General features: G+C 36.8%; 1 protein-coding gene and 1 long non-coding RNA gene across 2 annotated transcripts in view; both read right to left on the bottom strand.

Annotated features, from left to right (window-relative positions):
• LOC111385113 (E3 ubiquitin-protein ligase PRT6) overlaps window positions 1-19,821 on the bottom strand; it is a 29,898-nt gene extending 10,077 nt beyond the window's left edge. Inside the window, exons 1-6 of the mRNA XM_023009483.1 lie at window positions 19,531-19,821; window positions 18,134-19,231; window positions 13,748-14,964; window positions 13,461-13,601; window positions 2,911-3,154; window positions 2,111-2,824 (exon numbers count right to left, since the gene is read on the bottom strand). Coding sequence (XP_022865251.1) covers window positions 2,111-2,824; window positions 2,911-3,154; window positions 13,461-13,601; window positions 13,748-14,964; window positions 18,134-19,231; window positions 19,531-19,599 — 3,483 coding nt within the window. The 5' untranslated portion in view covers window positions 19,600-19,821. The remainder of the gene's footprint in view (window positions 1-2,110; window positions 2,825-2,910; window positions 3,155-13,460; window positions 13,602-13,747; window positions 14,965-18,133; window positions 19,232-19,530) is intronic.
• Window positions 3,387-11,765, bottom strand: LOC111385125. Its single transcript, XR_002701016.1, has 2 exons — window positions 3,562-11,765; window positions 3,387-3,455 (listed from the first exon to the last, which is right to left on the bottom strand). It is a non-coding gene; the product is annotated as an uncharacterized LOC111385125 (long non-coding RNA).
• Window positions 19,822-23,515: the final 3,694 nt, after the last annotated feature.

Genomic DNA, 23,515 nt, shown 5'->3' with positions numbered 1-23,515 from the left:
AAGGGAATAACTATTTCCCAAAGGAAATATACCCTTGACTTGCTTATGGAGACAGGTATGCTCGGATGTAAACCGGCGGATACTCCTATGGACTCAACGCGTAAGATTGGGATGAAGGAAGGTAGTGCTCCAATCGACAAAGGAAGATATCAACGACTAGTGGGAAGACTAATTTATTTATCTCACACTAGACCTGAAATTAGATTCTCCGTGAGTGTTGTTAGCCAATTCATGAATAATCCAACCGAGGAACATATGGAAGTTGTATACCAAATACTCATATATTTGAAAATGACACTGGGCAAAAGACTACTCTTTGAAAAGGGGAACAATAAGATCATTTTAGTCTACTCGAACACAGATTGGGCAGGGTCCATAACTGATCGCCGATCTACTTCTGGTTACTGCACCTATGTATGGGGAAATTTAGTCACTTGGCGAAGTAAGAAACAATCTGTAGTAGCTAGGAGTAGTGCAAAAGCTGAATTTCGAGCTATGGCCCTTAGCATATGCAAAGTGATATGGCTAAAAAGACTCCTAGGTAAACTAAAAATCTCATGTGATGACCCAATTAAAATGTATTGTGATAATCTAGCTACCATCAGTATAGCTAAAAATCCAGTTCATCATGACAGAACAAAGCACGTGAAAATTGACAGACATTTTATTAAGGAGAAAATAGAAGAAGAAATCATCAAGACGATCTATACTCCTACACATCTTCAGGCTGCAGATATACTTACAAAGGCCCTTCCAAGAGTCAACTTCGACCATCTAGTTTCCAAGCTGGGAATGATCAAAATCTATTGCCCAGCTTGAGAGGGAGTGTAGAATTAAAAGAGTTAATCTGTAGGACAGATCCAAATGATCTGGAACTGATTTCAACATGTCATGTGTATTTATGTAATTATATTTAGCTGTAGTAGTTTTCTATTTTTCTCTGATTTGGTTAAACATGTTAGACATATTATTTTCCTAAATTAGTGGCTAGAATCAAGGAATGTGAATCAGCTTGTGATTTCTCTTCCTGTACTTGTATATATTCAGCATTCTCTGTAATTAATATGAGATAAGTCATTTCACCATCTTATTCTAAAGAATAACATAGCACTCAAGCATCAGAATGCAGCCAGCCAACCAAATAACCATCCAAAAGGCACTAAGTTAATCAATGACAAGTACAAGGATTACTCAACTAATGAGGTATTTTCTTTAAGATATTCAATACATTAAGATAAATAAGCTTCTAATTCTTGAAGAATACTGATTTGGTTAAACATGTTAGACATATTATTTTCCTAAATTAGTGGCTAGAATCAAGGAATGTGAATCAGCTTGTGATTTCTCCTCCTGTACTTGTATATATTCAACATTCTCTGTAATTAATATGAGATAAGTCATTTCACCATCTTATTCTAAAGAATAACATAGCACTCAAGCATCAGAATGCAGCCAGCCAACCAAATAACCATCCAAAAGGCACTAAGTTAATCAATGACAAGTACAAGGATTACTCAACTAATGAGGTATTTTCTTTAAGATATTCAATACATTAAGATAAATAAACTTCTAATTCTTGAAGAATAGGCAGCCCACCAACCAAAAAGAAAAAGAAAAAATGGTAATGAATGCCTCACAAGAACTACAACAAATTTTCATAAGTAGAAAGGCGTAAAAGGGGAAAAAAGATCCAAATATTTGACCCAAAGTAAAATAGGAATAAAACTTGGCTTATTGTTGCTGTCGTTGTTGTAAGTAGAAATTTGTCATATCTGTTGGAACTTTTAATGATATGGTAAATGTCTGATATATATATGTCCGCATATATATAACTGTATAGTGCTAATTCTGAACATATTACTTTCTTGTGTACTTTCATTGCGGCAGGAGATATTGACTAAGACAGCAAGGATACCAATAGTACAAAGTTAAATGTCATATATTTGCCACGGGCATGCCAAGAACACACGTTCTACGACTCAAAAGGCAAAATAAAAGTTGAAGCATCCATGCCATAGCAACCCATAACTTCCATTTATTAGCCAGTTAGAACACAATTCTTTGTTCGTTTTTATAACTTAACCATGTGCTGTCGAAATTAACATCTCACCAAAATAGCAGCTTGTCTTTCTCTAGCCTTCAATTTGTGCTTTTCACTGTCAGAAGCAGATGCCATCTCATTTATATCACCATTTGCTATGGATTGTGAAAGTTGATTTACCAGTTCAGGAGCAAGTTTCTGCAATTTAATCATGCATCCAGGTTCAAACTCCGCAAACTCCTTCAATATATCTCTGATCAACAAAGAGAGATTGAAATTGCCAGCTTCCATAAAGTTCTTTGCTTTTTCTTTATCATGTATCCTCATCAATAGGACAAGAAGCGATATCATACTCTGGTCACCATACTTATTTGTGCATATTTCTTCACAGGCAAATCCCAAAAGGGGAATGGCACTACCCACATCACAGAGCAGATCACCGGATTTCCTTTTTAATCGACAGATGTCCAGTGCTAGTGCCAGCAAATGCAGAGCAGCCAAAACAACGTCATCAGGAGCACGTGATTTGGCAAGCTTATACGTGAAAACAGCATAAAACAGTACTGCTCGGACAGTTTGGAGGACTATTTTGCAAGTTGCTATTTGAGCAATTACCCTGAGAGGGTAATAAATATTTGTCCATTTAGGAAGCTGAGTGGTCAATGCAGAAGCACTGAAAACATGGAAATATCTTTCTACAGCGGCTTGTAAATCCCTAGAGTTAAAGCGAGGATGATATAGATCAAGTTCCTTCCAGTATGCAGATCGCAGTTTATACATTCCCTGTGAAATAGAGAGGTATCTGGCAGGCTGATCATAGCTTGTTCTATTTAATGACAACAATAATTTTTCACACCACAAAATCTAACCTGAGTCATGCCAGATGGATTGAAATATTCTGCAATTGTATCCAGTGTTTCCTGAAGTTCATTAATTCTGGAAAGATCAGAAGAGAGAGATTCCACCAACTGACTGCGAGTAGCGTCTCCAATAGAAAGCTTGTATACCAACTCTCTTTGCAGACATTCAGTGGTACTCAGCCCACAAAACCTTCTCTCTTTCACTATTTGTATGAGTACAGTAAGCATTTCAACAACTAGAATTGGTTCTTGCCTGAAAAATTAGAGCCAACAATAAAAAGTAGTATAATAGAAGTACGAAATGATAGATACAGTTTCTATCTGTAGTGAAGCAACAAGTGTCTTCATCTAAGAATGAAATGTATATGGTAATCCAAACGTTGGCCTAATCAATCAAACATTTCTCGACCACAAATGGAATTTCCATTCATGATACATTTTCATGTATAGCCTAGTCTAACCGGGGACTGATCTTCCATACATTACCATATCTGGATATGTAGCAAATCGCGTCAATACCAGGACTGATCTTGTTCATTTGCACTTTCATAGATCTACAAGAGATAAAGATATGTTGGCTAAGTGTTCAGTGACTACATGAATGAAGGTGCAGTAATCAGATTCCACGTGCTTTCATCAAATAATTGTCACTCTACTTACCCAAAAACCCGTCTTTTTACCAGCTCCGAGATGCTGGTCATCATATCTCAATCACGCATACCATCTATGGACAGCATTGCGCAGTTCTTGTGTTGTTTCATATTAAAAATGGATGTCAAAATGTTAATGAGTTTTCCTAACACTACAGTGTGCCTACTCAACTATTATTTGAACTTCATGAACATAAATTACCAGCAGAATTCTTTTACTTAAATCATGCAAATAAGCCAAAAATACTTTGACGCAGTGTTGTGCATGTGAATAATCTGGACTTCTACATTGAGCATTGCTGAAATAGTATATGAATCTAAATGAGAAGAATAGACTTATAGACCTTTTTCCTGGAGGAACTCAACTCATTTACTTTCAGGGAAAAACATCATTTTCTTCTAACTATACATGATTCGCTAAATTCTCGGCCACTTTAGATACCACTATACAATTTTACAACCTGTTTTGTAAACATTTCTGGAGCACCTCAAATAATCAAATTTGAAAGAATTTATTGTCAACCTCTTTCAAATATAAATATATCTAATTCAGAAGGGAAAAACTTACATCGGTATCTCAATTTCAATTCAAACATAGGTTTGATTGACACTCCATGTTCAGAGAAATATATCTTGGTACAGTTTGTAAACACAAGAAAAGAAAATTAAGAAAGAGAAATTTCTTTAAGTTGTTCTATATTATGTTAATGACGGTTTTTTATTCCCCCGATGAAGAAAGAGAAATTTCTTTAAGTTGTTCTATATTATGTTAATGACTGTTTTTTATTCCCCCTGATGATGATCTAGTTAAGCTTTATTTATTATCTTGGACTCTTATTTAGAGAATTGGACTTGTATGGGCTCGGACCCAGTTTTGTTAAGGTTTGCTCAACTGTTTAAACCTATTTTGTATTGTAATTTTTCAGTTGATAATTGAATAAAGATTTTTGGTGGCTTGTGGCGAAATTTCCCCTCTTCCCCGTTCTTCTTCTTCTTTCCCTATTTTCTTGTTCTTCCATCCCTTCCCCTGATTCATTGATTCTCTTTCTTCATTAATTTTTCTATTAATGCTACATCAAATTTAGTATTAGAGCCGAAATTGGGTAATTTTTCTTTTTATCCAAAATTTCTTCCCATCCTCTTCCCAAAATTACTTCCCGTTGGAACAGCAAAAATGAAAAGTTTGTATTAAAGTTACCAGTTTTTTCCTTCAATTTTCTATCTTAGTTGTAAAAAAATAAAAAATCGTGTTACTGTTCACAGGTACTATTCACACCCGAAAAATTCAATTTAAGTATTTTCAGTTCCCAAAAAAAAAAAAGTTACTATTCACAGGCACTATTCACCCGGAGGAAAAAAATTCAGTTTCAGTATTTTTCATCATTTTCTGCAAAAAAAAATCAATTTTAGTATTTTAGGCGTTTGCTGCTGTTAAGTGTTGTTTCACAAATTTTTAATCCTAACAATCTAACCCAAATATACTCATAAATATTCCTTTTATCCCTAACCAAACTCACGCAGCCCAATAAACCCCAAAACCCAATTAACTCAACCCTTGCATACACAGCCCACTTCCCATCATATCATCCAACCACTTACTTCTAGCTCAATTCCAACATCTCAAAATAAACCAACCCATTACTTGAATCAAAATAAATCAGCCCACTTAACACATGTTATCACATCCCATTTAACACATAAACGACTAACAACAGGGATCAATTCGACTTGCCCGCCAGTTATACTCCAACGCACAACAGAGCCAGAGCAATAACCAGTATAAATCACAATCAACAAGGAGTGACTTCTGGAGTGGAAGACATCTGCAAAGAAGGATATAACACAAGCATAACTAGGGTCCACATTTCAGAAATTCAAGCAACTAAACAAGGAGTTCTTGATCTCTATCTAGTATTGGTTTATATTACTACTTCATTTTTAAAATTGCATCAATTAAAATCTTGTGCTGCTGTAACCTTGACAATATTAGCCTTAACCACACTTTATCAAAATCATTGAATGACTTAACTCCCATTGGCTCCCCACTTACCTCGCGTAGGGTTTTGATTCATCATAGACTTGCTTTTAACCCCTCAATCTATATCATATGATTAGGTCTTTTGACTAGTGTTTAACCCTTGCTTTGCTATTTTACATATATCAACAATATTAGTTTGCAATATTTGGATTTGCTTAATCCTCCAAATTTAAAATTTAAAAAAAAAATGGTTCAAATTATTTTCCATTGCTTGCACTTATTGTTCACTGATCTCTCTATTACACGTCATTTAGCTGCTAATATAGTGGTTGACTGGTCATTTTGTCACTTCTAGTTTCTGTACCAAAACATGGACCATCCACAATTTGATGTACTCACCCAACAAATAGCTGCTATCCAAACCTAAATGACTGCTACTCTTGAAGAGAGTAAGGCCCTCTCTACTAATTTGAACAATTTTAAGCAAATCCCTCATTTGATTGACGTTGATAATTCTGAAGTATCCCATCATAGACATTATCGTCATCGACGAGGAGATCGAAAATATTTTGGATACAATCATAGTGATAGGGAACAAATTTGTCGGCGAGAACGAGCCTATGACCGTCACGGTACTCATTCTCTTCCTCATCATAAAAAGAGTTCTTTAGAGACACTAAATTACACACTTCTACTTTTGATAGTTGCTTAGATTTTGAAATTTTTACTCAATGGAATGAACTTACACAAGGCAATCGACCTGTGACCGAGTACGTTGCTCAGTTTGATGAGTTTCGAATGAAATGTCAAGTCGTTGAGGATGAGGTCATGACCTTGAGTAGGTTTAGAGAAGGCCTAAAGGATGATCTTAGACGTGAGCTTGTCCTTAGAGGCGTCACCACTCTTGACCACGCCTACTCTTTCGTTCGGGATTACGAGTTAGTGACTAGGACACCGTATAGAACTCGTAGTGACACCCACACTGCAACCTCTTCTGCATCTACTCCATCCCCAAAATCTATTCTAGGACCTCCTCCTTCTAATGCTACCTACATCGGATAGTAAAGGTAAAGGTTCTGAGGTTACAAGGGCGTCCTCCCGTTTGTAAATGCTTCAACTGTAAGGGTTTTGGTCACATTTCTTCTAAATGTCCTAGCCGAGCCCTAGTTATGGACGAGCGTAAAGGTATAGTTGACGAGTCATTAGAGGACCAGGTTTATGAACCTAAGTTGGAAGAGTTTGATAACTTGGAGGATAGTGATGATACCTTCTTAGGTTGTATTCAGGCTAGTCCCCTTATCCTACATACGCCTAAAGTCGGTGTCATCCGTTGCACTCTTACCCAGCCTAGGAATGCCGATGATTGGCGTCGTCATTCCATCTTCCACACTTACATCAAGATCATTAACAAGGACTGTAAAGTTATCGTGGATAGTAGCAGTTGCATTAATGCGGTTTCGATAGCTACTGTATCCCGCCTAGGGTTAAAGCCAATTCCTCACCCTCAACCGTATAGCGTCTCCTGGGTTAATACTTCTTTAGCTGTCAAGGAGCGTTGTCTAATCCCTATCCAGTCCCTAATCACATATGGTGTGACGTCATTTCAATGGATGTCAGGCACGTCATCTTGGGACGACCTTGGTTATTTGACCTAGATGTAACCATCTATGGTCGATCCAATTCCTACTCTTTCGTGTTTGATGGAAAGAAGATTCATCTTAACCTACTGCCCCCAAAACCTATTAGCTCACATGAAACAAAGAGAAGTGTGGAACGAAAAGGGTTGTATATCATTAGCCCGACGGAGTTTGAGCGCTCACTTGTTAGTGACTCAGTGGTGTTCGCTGTTATCGTTATGGAGGTTCCATGGAACTCCACAATAGAGAGCCCTGCTGAAGTTCACTCATTTTTTCAAAGAGTTTCAGGATGTATTCCCGGAGGACCTACCTGACGAATTACCTCCCCTGCGAGACATTCAGCATGCCATAGATATCATCCCGGGGGCATCCCTTCCAAATTTGCCTCATTATAGGATGAATCTGACTGACCACGCTGAACTCCAAAGGCAAGTAGATGAACTCCTTCACAAGGGGTTCATTCGTGAGAGTTTAAGCCCTTGTGCGGTTCCCGCCCTGTTGACCCCTAAGGATGGTTCTTGAAGAATGTGTGTGGATAGTCGTGTCATCAATAGGATCACAATAAAGTATCATTTTCCTATTTCTAGACTTGACGATATGCTAGATATGATCGTTGGTGCTACAATCTTTTCGAAGATTGATCTCAAGAGTGGATACTATCATATTAGAATCCGCCCAGGTGATGAGTGAAAGACCGCCTTTAAAACGAAAGATGATCTTTATGAATGGTTGGTCACGCCTTTTGGGCTAAGCAACGCGCCGAGCACCTTTATGCGAGTAATGACACAAACTCTTCAACCTTTTATGGGTAAGTTTCTTGTTGTCTACTTTGATGATATTCTTATCTACAGTAAGACTAAAGAGCAACACCATAACCATCTCACACAAGTTTGTTCTACCCTACGTGCAACTAATCTGTATGCTAACATCAAAAAGTGCTCTTTCTTCACCGATACAGTCGTTTTCCTTGGATTCATTGTCTCTTCGACAGGGGTTTCTGCTAACCCTGCCAAGATTCAGGGCGATTCTTAACTGGCCTAAACCTAGGACTATTCATGACGTTAGGGGCTTTCACGACTTAGCTACATTTTACCGTCGCTTTATCAAGGGGTTCAGCACTATTATGGCGCCTATTAGGAGTGCATGAAAAAAGGGGAGTTTCATTGGACACAAGAGCAGCTAAGGCCTTTAAGTTGGTCAAGAAGCAAATGGCACAGGCTCCTGTCATGCGTCTTCCCAATTTTTCTAAAGTCTTTGAGGTCGAGTGTGATGCTTCCGGAGTGGGTATAGGCGGAGTCCTGAATCAGGATCGTCACCCTGTTGCCTACTTCAGGGAGAAGTTAAATGAGGCCAAACAACGGTACTCGACTTATGATAAGGAATTGTGTGCGGTTGTCCAGGCCTTGCGCTATTGGCGCCACTATTTGTTGCACCAGGAGTTTGTTCTTTATTCGAACCACGAGGCCCTCCGTTACCTCTAACTCCCAGAAAAGATTGAGCTCTAGGCATGGTCGTTGGATTGAATATTTCAGGCCTATTCGTTTGTTTTAAAACATAAGAAGGGGGTGGAAAACCAAGTAGCTGATGCTTTAAGTCGTCGTGTCTCCCTTTTATCGATCATGAGCGTCAAGGTCATCGATTTTGAAAGGCTTAAGGAGGATTACGAGACGTGTCCTGATTTTAAGGATATCTTTCTTGAATTGCAAGGTGGACAGTTAGATACCACAGATGGCTTCCAACTTGAGGAGGGTTACCTTTTTAGAGCCAAAAAATTGTGCATCCCTCGAACTTCAGTGCGGGATTTCATGGTGTGGGAAGTTCATGCGGGAAGTTTAACCTGTCACTTTGGGCGTGATAAGACCATAGAGGAGGTTGAACGCCAATTCTATTGGCCTAGTTTGAAGAAAGATGTGGCTAAGATTGTTAATACATATAACACTTGTCAATTGACCAAACAGAAGAGACAAAACACAGGCCTATACACTCCTCTTCCTGTCCCTAATTGTCCTTAGCAAGATATTAGTATGGATTTTATGTTAGGACTTCCACGCACCCCAAAGAAACATGATTCTATTTTTATGGTTGTTGATCGTTTCTCGAAAATGGCTCATTTTATCCCCTGTAGCAAGACCTCAGATGCGTCCAAAGTTGTCATGTTGTTCTTTAATGAGATTGTTAAATTGTATGGGCTTCCTAAGACCATTTTGTCTGATAGGGATGTTCGTTTCACTAGTCATTTTTGGAGAACCTTGTGGCAAAAGATGGGTACCAAATTGAAATTTTCTACGGCCTACCATCCTCAGACTAACGGTCAAACTGAAATAGTTAATCGTAGTCTTGGTAATTTGTTATGATATCTGGTCAGAAAAATCTTCGAAATTGGGATTTGATCCTTCCTAAAGCTCAAATTGCGTATAACAGTTCTATGAATCGTTCATTAGGTATGAGTCCATTGAAGCTGTTCATGGGTATAAGCCTAGGGAGCCATTACATCTCATTCCTATATCCCCACAGGCTAGAGTCTCAGTGTCAGCAGAAGTATTTGCACAACATCTTCGTGATTTGCATATTGAGATCAATAAACAACTTGAAACCAATAATGTAAAATATAAACTCCAAGCTAATTTGCATAAACGACATGTTGAGTTTAACATTGAGGATTACATTATGGTCTGCATTAGGCCAGACCAGTGTCTACATGGACCCGCCTCCAAATTGCAAGCCCGTAGTGTTGATCCTTATAAAATGTTAAAGCAAGTTGGCCCAAACACATACGTTGTTGACATCCCACCACACCTTGGTTACCACTCTACTTTCGATGTGGAGGATTTAGTTGCTTATAAAGGCCATTTCATTCCTTCAGATGATCCTCTGTTACCTCCTTTTGTGGACCTTGATTTTGATTCTTTGGCCACTTCTAACCTACTGTCATCTCTCACAACAAACAAAGATAAAATTGATGCTATTTTAGATGAAGAAACTGTGTTAACTAATGATGGAGGGGTTCAGGGCTTTCTTGTTCGTTGGGTTGATCGACCAGATTCTGACTGTACATGGATCTCCAGAAAGATACGACAGCAATTGGATCTAGATTTATTGGAGTTTTATCGGAGTCAGCGGGATCTTCCTTGCCCCAAATCGCCTCCCGTCCACTCAAGGGGGTTGGTAAAGACACCAGATTCAGACCTCCACTAACACATTTCTAGAGACGTCGGAAGACACTTGCCCAGCCACTTAGCTTATGGTTGGGAGATTGACTGCAGCTTATAGTGATATATCCACTCGACAGGGTCGAGTTTTCTCCCACCCCAGGAAAGTTGATGAGGACATCCGATATTTATTTATTTTATTTTCTAGTTGAGCTTTATTTATTATCTTGAACTCTTATTTAGAGAATTGGACTTGTATGGGCTTGGGCTCAATCTCTTTAGGGTTTGCTTTACTATTTAAACCTATTTTGTATTGTAATTTTTCAGTTGATGATTGAATAAAGATTTTTGGCGGCTTGTGGCGAAATTCTCCCTCTTCCCCGTTCTTCTTCTTCCATCCCATCCCCTAATTTCTTCTTCCTGAATCATTAATTTTCTCTTTCTTCATTAATTTTTATACTGGTGCTACATCACCTGAACAATTAATTGTGTCTCGGGTCAAAATGCAAATTAGAGTCTAAAGTCATCTATGTTTTGGTAAATATCTCTGTCATATTGGTATTAACTAAAAATTTTCTTGGATGCTGTACTGGCATTTTGAATTATTGGAGGTCAAATTTATCTAAAGTAGGGTTGAGTTGGTCAATGTAAGAGTCATGTAAAGAGTCTATGATATGGTGGACAAATTTTTGGCTCCAAGCTCAGAGAAATAACAAGAGAATCTGTCTCGATGTTGTATGTACTTTAACCATGCCAGTATTCAGCTTGTTCTAGATATGATATGGGGTAGATAAAAAATTTCAGTTATTGAGATGTGTGATCTAAAAAACACTAAGACGACTATGACATTACAAGACATGGTCATGGTATCACAGCTTTGTGCCTAAATATTGGACATAGCAAAGAAAAAAAATTATTTTTCGACATTGAAAACCAAGAGTATAACACAATTACAATTACAGAAATAAGTTAAGCAGGAGATTTTTTCTAAAATTTAATTTTTAGAAACACAAACAGGAGTATGACATGACAAGACAAAGACATAGCATCATGATATTTTCTCAAAAAAATGGACACGGCAAAGATAAAAAAAAATTCTCTTTTGAAATACAAAATGAAGAGTACAACACAATTACAGTTTCAAAAATAAATTAAGCAGGATAGTTTTATGTTATAACTGTGTTGAATATAATATTTATATGATATTCATTTGCCCCCATATAATAGCTTAGTTATTAGATTGAGTGGTTCTTTATGGTATCAAAGCCATGAAAAAGTGTCACCGCCACCTATTTATTAAAAGTTGTGTACGCGTCAAGTTTTATGAAAAAATAATACTGCCTACACATAAGGGGCATGATGAAGATAATATTTAAATTATATTATTCTAACCCTATCTAATAGCTTAAACTATTAGATCAAGTGTTCCACATGGTTAAACAAACTGGGTTTTTTTATATCATGTCTAGCTAAGCTCAAAAAAGTGCTAATTTAGAGGACTAGGGAGAATGGTGACGAAAATTCAGGGTGTAAATAGAATCGTCAATGAAACAATGACAGAGGTCGCTGAAGTTTGCCATAAGCCTTAAAATAATAGCTCTCTTAGATATTATTTTTAAACCTGTTTCATATTTTCTCATTTTGTCATCCTTGATTGCCATAATTTATTACTACCCATTGCCGTTCATGATATGTCATATTTTAATTGTTGAAAATAATATTTAATGATATGCATTTGGCCTTATCTAATTGCTTAAACTTTTAGATCAAGTGGTTCAACGCTAATTTTACGTCTTTAAACCATATCTTCACAAAATTATCATGAAGTGCTTTGCTAGCATTTCCTTGACATTAGGGCTGGGCAAATCTCCCGAACTGAACCGACCGAGCCAAATCCAACGGTTCTTGTCAAATTAAATACCCGAACGGGTATCTGAATTAAAAACCGACGGGTACGGTTCAGCTCTCAGTTCTAGACCAAGAACTGAAGAACCGAATCTTTTTAATTTTTTTTTATATTGAATAAATCAAATTATTTTAATTTGAATTTTTTCTAAACAAATTAACAATTTCTAAATCTAAATTTTTGGCCAAATAATTTGTTTCATTTCTAATTTTTTAATTTTTGGCCCAATTACCCATTTTATTGTCTCATTTCTTAGCCGAACAAAATCCAACCCACTAACTAACTCTAAACACCTACACTAAAGTGCATAACGTTATCTCGACTCTCGCAGCCTCGCTGCATTCCAAAACCTATACAATCGTCGACCGACGCTGTGACCTCCGCCAACCGAAATTTTGATCGTAGCGATCATTTGAACAAAGTAGTCTACTAGTCTTTGACATTTTAAAACTATTGAATGTGTCATTAGTTGTATTTATATAATGTTATAAATGTTAAAAAATTTAATTATAGTATAGAACCGAACCGAACCCGAACGGTTCCATAATTATATTTGGACCCGACGGTTCCATTTGCTAAATACCCAAAAATTTTAGTTCGGTTCGGTTCTCTTTAGAACCGAACCGACCCGCGCCCACCCCTACTTGACATGTCCTTAGCATATACAGCCATCTCATATGAATGCCCATAAATATCCTCAGCATGTTCAATAGCAGCAAAGTGATTAAGATATATTGAGAATATGACCCAAATGCCCTGTACGTGCCAAACTATGATTTCTCTCTCTTCCTTTTATTCCTTTCCCTCAATTATAATATCATTTTCTCAGTTCTCCAGCAACCAACAGCGTAGAAATTCCCGATGTCAGACAGTCATCCTTTCTCTTAAGGTTCTCCCTACACAATTAAATTAACCCCATCACCTCCCACTTAATTCTGATCACTCTATTTTCCTCATTAGCTAGTGCAGGGCATCAACCAAGAAAGTCAAAGCCTGGATCTGTGTTTCTTCCCCAAAAAATCCCCACAGCACTAAAGCGCATGGGTAAATCAAGAAATGGTCCAACAATCACCACTAGAAACTCCATTCTGGAAAAACATTATCACCGGAAAAACATTTTCTGAAGTGAATCTTGAACCAGAACCAACCCAGGAAAAAGGACACAAGACTTAACTTTATAGAGAGACCCCAAAAAAAAAAAAAGGAAAAGGCATTCCCCAAAAGAAATAGATTACATACTCACTAGACTGTTCAAGATTCAGAGACAGATAGTCCAATAGTCCAAAACGTTCTAAGATCCTCTTGACATAAAGATCAGGTGGAGCTAATGCAGCACAACACTGCAGCAAGAAAAGATCAAGGTCTTGACCAAGTACAGACCTGCATCAAGGAGCCAAAGAAAAAATAAGATCCTAACACCATTCCATAGACATATAACAGCACAACGTAAATGTACAAATTGAGGCAGCATAGTTTCTTACGGAACAGAAACTTCTTAGATGGTATCATGTAGCAGTAACACATACCAGCGTACTGAACGGTAACACTCTATAGATATTATGGGATCGTCACCATTCCGACGCCACATTCCAGCATGAGCCTCTGCACAGAACACCCTAATTTGCAGAGGATGCTCCATCAGAAAAGCAGAAAATCGATATGGGTGGCAACCTCCTAAAATATTGGCAAAGAAGTTCCCATATGGAGCTGATGATGGATCGGCAGAACTGGCATTTACCAGACTTGATAGTGCAGACTCGCCATAACATTGTTTCAGTGCAGTCAGCAAGATCATTGAAAGTAATCGGTGTAATGGAATATGAACTGAAATATCCTGTGAACTAACATCATATATGATATCGGGCCAATCGGACAAACTGAGAGCTTGGAGGCCTTCTAACTCTGCCGCACTTTCTCCTTCCAACATATTGTCATCAGAACCACCAGGTGCAGCATCTAGTCCCATGTATCGGCCATGCTCCAAGCCAACACCAACATGTACACTGCTATTGGATGGTAATGAACATTGTTTACCAAGAACTTCACTCGAATTTGTAAGCTTACCGTTAGAAGGAGCAGCATATGATTTAAAAATATCCTTATCTCTTATAAACTTAGATAGTGTTTTTCTAAATGCAAAAAAATTATCAACAGAGCCTTCAATTGTTTTTGGAGATAAGACACCAAGAGGCCTCACTAAGTTATCAACTCCCAACCAATTCTCAATAGCCCTCAAGCACTCAAATGTTAACCACAAAGCAGAAGATGGAATAGGGAAACTACCAATATTTAGCTCAGCATTGCTGGAAGCATGACTCAATGTACTCTTCCCTTTTATACTACTCACAGAGCTTTCGCGTGATAGCTTTCCAACTTTAGCATGTCTTACGCTATCCTGGTCTTCAAATTCTGTTTTAGACGTACTGAAGAAAGCTTGTTCGTTGGTCTCCTCAACACTAGTCACTGAAAATGCTCCAGCCACTAAAAGAGAGTGAATATTTGCTACATAGTGACCTAAGAAAAAAGGTAACTGTATATTCTCATCTTCTTCTTCTATGTGACTGCCTGTTGCTCGCTTTTGAGCGCTCATTCCTTGCACAAAAGCCAAAAGTTTCATCCACATTCTTACTAGATCCCATTGACCTTGATATAGATATTTGGGTACAATAGAGTGAGTCATGACAAATTGAATATCCCCAACCACACGAAAAGTAATTTCATATAAGCTTGCCCATTTAGCAACCTGCAAATGTACAATTTTAATCCTTCTTCCACTAAAAATGTAGAAAATACAAAAAAAAATAAAAAATAAAAATAAAAAATTTAAAATAACATACAATGAGAACTTACAAATAACATAATAATGAAATTCTCCCAGAAGCATAAACAAAAACAATTTATTGCACAATGAAAGTAATCGTAGCATGGCAAAGCTAAATAAAAATGATTGAAAGTAATCATAGCATGGCAAAGCTAAAAAAAACATGATGTAATTGTACCGACTTAGATAGTCCATAATTCAACATATTGCCTAAACGGAAGATTATAAAACTCAATTGGTCAATATTCAAAACCTCTATAGGAGCAAGCATGTCAAAAATACTTCATGAAATCTTACTTTCTTGAACAATCACATTTGTGTCACCTACAGAGAAAAACGCTGTTTAAGTCTTTCCTGAACCTGAAGACGGAATATACCTTTAAATAGATGCAAAGGAAACTCTCTACAATATATTGATTGTAACATCTAATAAAAGAGAAATAAGATACTCAATCAATAATGCAGCCTGCTCAGTTGTCCACTAAATCTAATGAAGGAAACTCAAAAATATCTCTGCCTGTAGGTAGCATCATAGTTTCTTCCCTCACCTTCTTTATCTTCTTCTTACTTCTAACAACAATGATGTTGATGTGGTCGTTAATTTTGCATGAATCACTTATGGTTGGATCTCATGATGTCTAGTCTCTCATGGTTTTTATTCCTTCACAGATTCCTAATGCTTAGAAAGTTATGAACCTCTAGCTGCTGTCAGCATGTCCAACTTGTGGCACTGCATTATCCTAATATAGAAAAAAAAATCAATAAGAACTCATTCGAAGATTTTTTTTTTCCGGGGAGGGGGGGGTGGGGGACAGGAATAAGAAATTCAGATTTAATTCCAAAGACAATACGGCAAAACCATCTATACTAGAAACAGACAATTGGAGCTTTCTTTCCACGTGTCTTTCACTCAAGCTACAATTATATAAACGTGGAACCTGGTTCAATTTGCAATAGTTAAGAAGTGTTTTTAATACTCCTAAAGATCTTATGTAAAAATCCTTGTCAGTTGTCCCATCCCAACGCATGAAGTACAGTATACTCACATTGAAAGAAAAGCGGGAAAAGAGATCTGTGATTATATCTTATACACTATTTTCTAGGATGAGCAACTGGAAAATATGTTAGCATTATAAGAAATGTTTGGTTTCATTATATTTCAAATTTTCAAGCATCTAAACAAGGGGTGAGAGACAAAGTAAAAGAGCAATTCACATCAAAATGCTGCAAGGCAGCTGATCAGTATCTAAACGGTAGGTGAAAAGGTTGTGAATGCTTTGATATTAGTGTGTTATACAAATAAGTATAAATTCATTACTATCTTTAAACAATAAACAATTCGCAAGAGACAGTTTGCATGTTGAAGGGACAGAAAGAGATCAATAAAAACGGATCAGGGACTAAATCCTCCAGCACCTAACAAGTAGAAGAGCCACCAGGGCATGAGCATTGGTCATCAGCTCAGTCAATAGAGACGGTGAAACAATACTATGCTAAGATAGCATAATTTTTATAGGCAAGCTCCAGTTTCCAAACACGAGAACATTTAATCAACTATGCAACTCAAGTAGTCAATATAGGACATATGATCGAAAAATCAGAAGTTCACATAGCTCAACAGCTTAAAACCATGAGAAGAAATATACACAATAAGACAATCAGAATTATTTTCAGTAACCATCAATGAGGATTCACTGAGTGCAATAGAGATAAGCTTAAGAACCCATAGCATTGCATTGGAGCATTCCGCTATGGTAAATGATGTATAGCCATACATAATGGAAGTTACAGCTCGAATATTGCTTTTGAGAGGGGTTTACATGATTGGGAATTGGATGATTTTATACTGTTTTTTACCTCTTTGCACGAGGCGCATATTCAAGCAAGAAATGGTGATCGTGGCAGGTGAAAGTTGGCACGGGATGGTATTTTTTCAGTTCGCACTTATTTTAGATCCATATTAGGACCGGTGGAGAGTTCATTTTCCTAGAAGATGATGTGGCAATGTAAATTACCCCCATGGGTGGCTTTCTTATTATCGACGTTTGTGAGGGGGCATGCGTTAACAGTAAATAATCTTTGAAGAAAATGTTTTTATGTTATCGAGTGGTATTATATGTGTAAGAGAGATAGAAAAATGATTGATCATTTGTTCATCCATTGTGATGGTGTTCGATGGTTGTGAAATGGTATTCTTGCTTCCCAACATTTGGCTTGAGTGTTGCCTAGGCGCATAGAAGACGTGTTGTGGGCATGGAGGAGAAAACTTCGAGATAATGATAGTAGGCTTGTACGGAATCTTATTTCGGGATGCACTGTATGGCGTGTATGGAAAGAAAGGAACAGTCATTATTTTGAAGACCAAACAAGAACAACGGAGCAGTTTAGAGAATTGTTTTATATGACTTTGTATGCTTGGTTTAATATTGCAGCCACCAATCCTATAGAAGAGCTACCTAACTTCATGTAGTTTCTTTCTTGTTAAAATTGATAATACACCTCCCATGTATTATCCTCTGATTAATAAAATTACTTGATTACTTATCAAAAAAAAAAAAAAAAGAGAGAGAGATAATCCACACTTGCGTCCACACCATAATTATGTCAAATAAGAAAAGGAGATAGGAGAAATTAAGGGAAGAGAAAGTAGCCAAAGTTTCCAGCAGCAATCATTGACATGCAAAATATTAATCATAAGGAGAGCGAAGCAATACCCAAACAACATGTACAATAAACAGCTTCCAACTTTACATATAAAAGTATTGTATATTGATGCAGGGCAAAGAAAACGACTGGTGAACCAAAAGAATGTGCTTAACTCTTCTACGTCACTTGTAAATGTGCAAAAGAGGGTAAATTTATCAGTAAACTGACTAAACCTGACAAGTAAGGATGATATATACGATCCATTAGAGTTTTCGTACAAAATACAAATATTATTTTTTTTATTTAGTTCTCAAGTGGAAGCTAATAGTTCTAAAATTATTCCGCTCAAAGAAAAAGCAACAGCTTCATATAATCATGGAAGTGTGTGCATTAGAATGGGTAATTAACATGGACTAAAAGAAATAGGGAAGAAAGATTGCATAACCTGCAGCCTCCCATCTTCTCCCGCACAAGAAATGAATATATTTCCTAAACATTCAAACAACATGGACAGCAAGTTCATATCATCTACAAGGAGCAGAGTAAGGGAAGGAACTGCAAAAATTTGCACAGAGAATAGTGATAGCAGAGGATATTTTTTGTAGACAGTGTCACTGCACTCTTTTATTGCTTCATTAATAACAGTTGGATAATAGCCTATGAACACTTTCGCAAATTCATATTTGAATAGAGGTTCACCCAGCAATTTCAGAAGTAGTTCATGGAGCTTCCCAGTGACACCATCAGTAATGAACCTCTCTGCCCGCAATAGAACCTCCAACAAGCCAACTGAAGAGTATACTCTGCCAGAAATAAAACAAAGTAAACTTTCACTGTGTTTACAAAAGTAAAGTAGCATCTCCACCACGGCCGATGTCAACTCATCTGAAGTGTGTTGGAGCTCAGCAACAATATCAGATGCTCTAAGACTTTCTTTGGAGTTGATTCCAGCAAAAACTAGCTTCTGTTTCCAACAACTAAGTAAAGCATCCAGAACAGGGCCCAAAGACTTAGCGAACTCCTCTGGAAGAGGTTGTATCTGCTCCGCACCTTTGTGTTTTGAACAAAACCCTTCACGTTTCCATGCAGTAATATCTCCACAGTCACAGCACCCACCAGATGTATATATCACAGAGTAATCATGGTCCTTGTGGTTTCCATTTTCAAAACAGGGAACACATATTGCACAAGTTGGATCTTGCTCACAAGTCCGGCAGCGGTATGCAATATCGTTGCTTCCCCAAACAGCTCCACAAATACCACGCTGACTAGCACTTATTTTAGCCAGGTGATCCATAGCAATGTTTGGCTCACCTTCAAACATCAACCACATCAACCAAACCATACTTTCACGAAATATATTTTCATCGTCTTCTTTTATGCCATCAAGAGGCTCCAAAGAAGCCCCCATTGCATCCTTTTGCGTAGGCAAAATAGAGGAGACCAACTCTGCTATAAGAAATCTGTTTCTCTTTGCATAGGCAACCAGACCAATCTGTCCTTGATTCAGATACTCCTCAGGGACTCCAAGTCGTGAAAGCCTCTGATACACAATAAAAGGTAAAACGTGTGTGTTTTTCAATAAGAAAAAAATCCAGTAATCTACATCCAAAATGAGTAAAAATTCCTAGCAAGAAAAAAAAAATCAATTTTTCGGTTATCTGGCTTAAATTTCCCTTAATTTTTAGCTACCCGTAAATAATTCTAGAATCTAGAATCTATTCATGTTTTAGCAGAATTAAATCTCCAAAATAACAAAAGAATTGACTTCCTCAACAATTTCAATCATATATTTCGCATAAAAGATTTAATTGTCTATTCCTTTTTCCTAAATTTCGGTACCTGAAGAACGCGACGGCGATGAGCTTTAATGCAGGATTTCGGCGACGAAACAGTATCCATTTCGAACATCGACAGAATCTAATCAACTCAATTACACTTAATAACAGCGCAGTTAGCACTCCCCAGGGTTGAAACTCAATTTCAACGTCAACCTATAAATACTGAAAATTGGATACATATATATAGACAGATTGAAGATGGGAAAGGAAGGAACTGAGGCGATATATAAAAACCCTGTGACATGAATCAATGCGTGAAATGAATAGAAGTACTCTCTCTCTCTCTCTCTCTATATGCGGATGTTTCTGCTTTCAAATGCCACGTGTATTTGATGTTAGAAAAAGTGTCAGCTGACGTTTGACAAAATATATGAGAAATTACAATCCTGGTCCCAAACATTTTCTAGATATTGTACTTAGATCCCTAGTCTTATTTCTTTAGTTTGATTGTGACTGGTCACAATCAAACCTCTCCATGGAAAATTGTTACTAAACCCCCGTTTGGCTCTCATTAAATTAAATTTCATTACATTTCATTTTTCTCTCTCATATTTTTAACCACACAATCTTTCATAAAATAATATTACACGTAAATCGAAAATTTTTATTTCTTTTTTAACCATTCATTTTTCAAAAAAATACTATTCCATCCATTTTTACTTCAAAAAATGGGGGCCAAACAGGGCTTAAATGATTCAAAAAGGTTTGTGACATGAGAGTTTCATTTCCTGTTGACCACTTTCTATTCAATGAGAACTGCATTGCAACCAAAGCCATAGGTTGAGGACTTTGGCTGCAATAAATAATAGGTATAACTGATTGCTACATTTTGAAAAACATAGGGCACCTAAGCTTGAGTTTCCCATACTTTTTTAGAAAAAATTTCGTTCCAGTTTATGAGGTAATATTTTTCTCATTTGTAGCTAAAATAATTATTTTGGTAACAAGGACTGACTGTCCTGAAATTTTATTACGAAACCAATTCAAATACATTTTTAAACTTCAAAAGTCATAGAGTAATATTATTTAACATCATTGATATTGCAACATCAATATAGGTAACACTAAATGTCATGTAATGATAGTCACAATTAAATGAATTACATATTTTCACTTTTAATTGAACATATCATATAATGTCACGTAGGTTGATACTAGATAACATTATTCAAAATCATATACATTAATAATCCTATTGACGTACTTTATAGATTTCGTAAAAATTAATCTAAAATATGAATAAATAAATTTGTTTAAGTTGTAAAACATTTATTACTATATGTGGTGCTCAAGGACGCTATAAAAATGGTGAATGGTAGAATATGTAAATTGGAAAAAATTGTTTCTATGTATCGGTTGATTACAATGAGCAACAATACTTGGAATTATATACATCAAATGGGAATCTATTCTAGGAAAATTGGCAGATTTCTCCCCTCAAGTTGGAGTGTGGATGACTATCACACCTAACTTGCTAACATATGAATGAAAAGTTGATTATCCCAACAATTTTGCAAAGGTGTTCACAATTTGCATGTGTGGTTCTGATTTCTCCTTTCTATATCCTTTCTCAAATGGCACGACAATCCAGTTCTACGTGCTTTGTGCGCTCGTGAAATATCAACTTCCAAGGTGAAGTCCTCTTGGAAGTTGCATGAATTGACAAAGAGTGACAATTGAGTATATGATCTCTCGTCATGTGATTGTGAGGAAAATCAATTTCTAATGAGTCGTTGGTATTGTGTTGGGTCTCAAAGAGCATTGTTATCTATTAGGTTAAGCTACAAGTTTTATTCCCTTGGGAATTTTGTGGCTTTGGCACCAAGCAAACTAGCTCTTCCAGTAAGTCTAAAGTGTATTTTCTAACAAATGGTGATGCGGATCATGCAACATCAAGTCCTAGGAAGTATTTCAATGGTCCTAGGTCTTTGATTTTGAAGCAAGTGTTGAGAAAGTGTTTAAGGTCACATATGGCTGCCTCATCATTCCCTGCAATGATCTTATCATCGACATAAAGTAAAATAGCAGTGTAAGATGTATTTTCAACCTTGACAAAAAAGGAACAATCAACTTCCCACTACTGGAACCTAACGTTGGCAATAAATGAAGAAACCAGCTTCAGGAGGCCTGCTTTAGTCCATGTAAAGACTTTTTTAGTTGACATACAATCTTCTTTCCTTGTTGACAAAACTTTAGCTAAGGCTGCATATAAACTTACTCAAACAAATTACCATGAAAAATTGCAATTTAGTTAAAGGTGGGCGTGGGCTGGGTTGGGTCGATTTTTCCCCAACCCAACCCATGTAAGGTTAAAACCCGACCCAATCAAGTATCGATCGGGTTGGTTTGGATTGGTCAGTTTGGGCAACTTGTCAATGAAGATTAAAGTTATCCAAATTTTGGGTCTTGATGTCTTCTTTATACTTAATTTAAATAATGGAATTGGGTTTGTCCTTCCATTCATCAAAATGCAAAGAAAATGAGGAAGGTAGTCAGATGATTACACACCAAGACCAAATTAAGAAATGCATATAAAATGTTTAAACTAACATAAATGATAAAAGAGCAAGAAGCTAGCATAAAAGATAAAATAAATTTGCCAACCTGCTAGACACCACATTCAAAGCTTGGGATTGTGTGTTGAGTGAGGAGAGGAAAAGTTCCTGAAACATCGTTGACTTTGAAAAGCATATCCTATATTGAGAAAGAATAGCACAGTTTAGAAGAATGTATCCATAAAAGTATATCCTTATTCCAAATAGAAGCAACATAAATTGAAAAAATAAATTTTTTTTTTAATTAATGTCCAAACGTAGACTGTGTTTCTTCATTTTTTTGAAGGGAAAGTAAGCAAATCAAGCATAAACTTCAACTATGGCCTTCCAAGAACCATAAAATTGAAATGGAACTATGATTACCAATAAATACCCAAACTTACTAAAGTAATAAAGCATAATCAATTGACAATTTTTCTACAAGGTCTTTAAGATCTATAGATTAATAATGCTTCGACAGAACTTTGAGTTTTTTATTTATTTATGTCTTCCATCTCTTTTCCACTACCTAATTTCTAAGCAAATCAAACATTGCACAATCATAGAAATTCATCCACATAAGTCGGAAAAATATTACAAAACATATAAATTATTAAGAATGACAAAACAAGAATAAAAGTCATAACCTCATTTCAAATACTATATGAAAAATTTAATCCACGTTTTAAAAAATAAATAAATAAATAAACCCACCTTGGTTAGAAACGGATATATCGTTAGGTGCTTAGGTCCCCTGGCTGTAGATGGTGGTGTGGAGACCGACGGTATCTACTGGTGTCGAGAAAGGGGGAAGAAAAAAGCTGCGTTTGGAATTTCATGTGATGAATTGGAGAAGACTAGGGTTTTCTTTAAGGGGAAATGGAAATGGGAAGGAGGAAATAAACGTTTTTTGTTTTCTCTTTTCAACACATTTTTTTATATTAATTTTCCGTATCGATCGGGTTGGGCGGGTTGGGTTTGGGTTTAAAGGGTAACCCATAACCTAACCCGACTCGACCCGACAAAAAATGGCAAATAATAACCTGAACCCAACCCATTTCATTGCAAAAATCGACCCAAACCGAGCAGTTTGGGTTGATTTTTGCCTACCTCTAATTTTAGTCATCTATTTAGTGAAGATGCCAGTTTCAAACGATAGCAACGGCTAAGAGGCATCAAACGATGATGGGCTTGGCAACGAAAACAAAAGTCTCATTTTATCTATGCCCTCAAGTTGTCTGAAGCCTTTAGCTATGAGTCGGGCTTTATAACGTTCAACGGAGCCTTCCGAGTGGTACTTGATTTTGTACTTACAACCAGTGGGATAGTGACTAGTTGATGGTTGTATCATGGTCCATGTCTTTGTTTTCCTCAAGTGCTCGAATTTTGGCTTGCATAGCAACAACCTATTTTGGATCTGTACAGGCCTGCTCATACGATGCTAGTTCGACC

The sequence above is a fragment of the Olea europaea genome, unplaced genomic scaffold, assembly GCF_002742605.1.
Source record: "Olea europaea var. sylvestris unplaced genomic scaffold, O_europaea_v1 scaffold309, whole genome shotgun sequence".
Taxonomy (NCBI): Eukaryota; Viridiplantae; Streptophyta; class Magnoliopsida; order Lamiales; family Oleaceae; genus Olea; species Olea europaea.
This window is presented reverse-complemented; position numbering and strand designations above follow the sequence as displayed.